The 2,064-nt window shown below is 50.0% G+C and overlaps 1 protein-coding gene across 1 annotated transcript in view; it reads left to right on the top strand.

Moving 5' to 3' along the window:
- The first annotated feature begins 133 nt into the window (after positions 1 to 133).
- meox2a (mesenchyme homeobox 2a) overlaps positions 134 to 2,064 on the top strand; it is a 15,619-nt gene continuing 13,688 nt past the window's right edge. The window contains exon 1 of the mRNA XM_014019017.1: positions 134 to 1,556. Coding sequence (XP_013874471.1) covers positions 1,004 to 1,556 — 553 coding nt within the window. The 5' untranslated portion in view covers positions 134 to 1,003. The remainder of the gene's footprint in view (positions 1,557 to 2,064) is intronic.

Below are 2,064 nucleotides of genomic sequence, written 5' to 3'. Positions count from 1 at the left end.
TATTTTGTTACTGTTAAAGAAATGAATAAAGTTAATAAACTAAAGTAAACTAGAATAAAAAGGCTAATGGACATGTTTTTCGCTGTCATAGAATATTTTCAACAAAAACAGAGAAAGTATGGAATCAAATTTTCACTCAAAATGTAAAACATGTTTTGCACATGACAACATGTGAAAAATCCTGTTTTTTTAATGTTTTATGTGATTTTTTTGGGACTCTAAACTAAATGAGAATAAAAGGGAGGGATGCCGCTACCTGAGCTCTCAGCAAACAAAACAATAAGTGAGGAAACATCAGAAGCAACAAGCATCTCTGCCTGTTCCACAGCAGTGACGTTATTTGTTTGAGTCGACAGTGACAAACAACAACGTGTCACGCTAAGTTAATCTTTGACACCTCTCTCTTCCACCTCCACTCCCACTTCTTCCTCATTCAGCTCCTCCCATTAAATGTTTTCCTCAAAGAAGAAGAAGAAGAAAAAAAGATGGACACCTCAGGTTAAACCCAAGTCCAAAATAAATGGCCTTCTTCCCTGAGGCTGGAGTCATTTTAATAGTGCAGATTTATTGTGCTGCTTTTTGGAGGGCGATCATATATGTGTGGTCAGTAGAGCGTACGCAGTCTGTGACCCAGCCTCCCTCTCACGTTACACCCTATTTATAACATCCCCTCGGCTGGCTCCCCTCGTTCTGCAGTTCCTACSAACCTCTCGTGCTTCCAGCCTCGAGCTCCACTCCTCTGTTCCTCCTGACATCTGAGAAGCTGTGCTGCAGCCGGTCCCGGGCTAACTGTTTATGCTGCACAGCCTGCCGAGCAGCCGTATGCTCCGGATTACCCCAGGACACCCGTTTCACAGCTCGCGCTGTCTGCTCTGACTGATCCTCCTGACTGAAGGAGAGTGTTGGATATGTGCTTGTGATTTTCTGTGTTTCTTGTTGAGTAAGGAACTTCATCCCTTTGAGTTGRCCATCTCCTCTGGGAGGCCTGGTGTGTTCGGACCCCATGGATCACACACTGTTTGGGTGCCTGCGGAGCCCCCACGCCCCGGCGCAGACCCTGCATCCCGCCTTCACCCAGTCCCCCCTGACCCTCCACGGACGCTCAGACCACATCACCTACCCCGACCTGGCCTCCTCGTCCTCCTCCTCCTCCACGTCCTCGCCCTCGCCTTGCGTCATCTCCAGCTACCCGGCCGACGACGGCCTGTTTCCCGGGCAGCCCCACCACCACCACCACCGGGCCCACCTGCCCTCGCAGCAGCATCACCACCCGCCTCAGCACCACGCGCCGTGGCACATCCCACAGATGCCGTCGCCCGGCGGCGCCGCACGCCACGGCCTCTGCCACCCGCACTCCCTCCCCTCGCACGACAGCAGGCCCYCGGCCCCGGACCTGGGCCACCCCGGCGCACCCAGCATGTGCGCCAGCACCCCCACACTGGGCAACAGCAGCACCCCCACAGGGGCCTCCTGCGTGCCGTCGGACTTTGGCAGACAGACTCTGTCACCTGCTGAAGCCGAGAAGAGGAGCAACAAGAGGAAAAGTGACAGTTCAGGTAAAAAAAAACTGCAAGTTTTCCACAACTTTTTGACACATTGCACAACCAAAGATCAATAGTTTCACTTTAAAACACTTTTTGTTACATTTTAATAAGAGCTGAAGAACACCACAAACATCTGCATGAGTCTGAACTGCAGCTTTGATAGAAAATCAACAACAACAAACCCMAGGTGCAGTTAGGTGTCGGCTGCAGACTGAGGCGTGGAGCAAAGGCCACGTTAACTACACGGACACTTCTGACTGCTGCCATGTTTTGTTTAAGAAGAAAAAAAAAATCACATCTGGTTTGTTGCGACACTTTTCTGAGGGCAGAAAATGAGGTGCACAGTAAAGAATTGATGTCATGGACTGTAAAAGAATACACCGGCGCCTCGTGCTGCACTAAACGCCTCGCASATGCAGAGTTTTCATGCTTTTCTTTTCTAAAACCATGAAAATAAATCACAGTGGAGGGCCGGGTGGGTCGTTCTAATGCAGGAGGCTGGGAAAAAAAAGTATATATA

The sequence above is a fragment of the Austrofundulus limnaeus genome, unplaced genomic scaffold (assembly GCF_001266775.1).
Source record: "Austrofundulus limnaeus strain Quisiro unplaced genomic scaffold, Austrofundulus_limnaeus-1.0 Scaffold207, whole genome shotgun sequence".
Taxonomy (NCBI): domain Eukaryota; kingdom Metazoa; phylum Chordata; class Actinopteri; order Cyprinodontiformes; family Rivulidae; genus Austrofundulus; species Austrofundulus limnaeus.
This window is presented reverse-complemented; position numbering and strand designations above follow the sequence as displayed.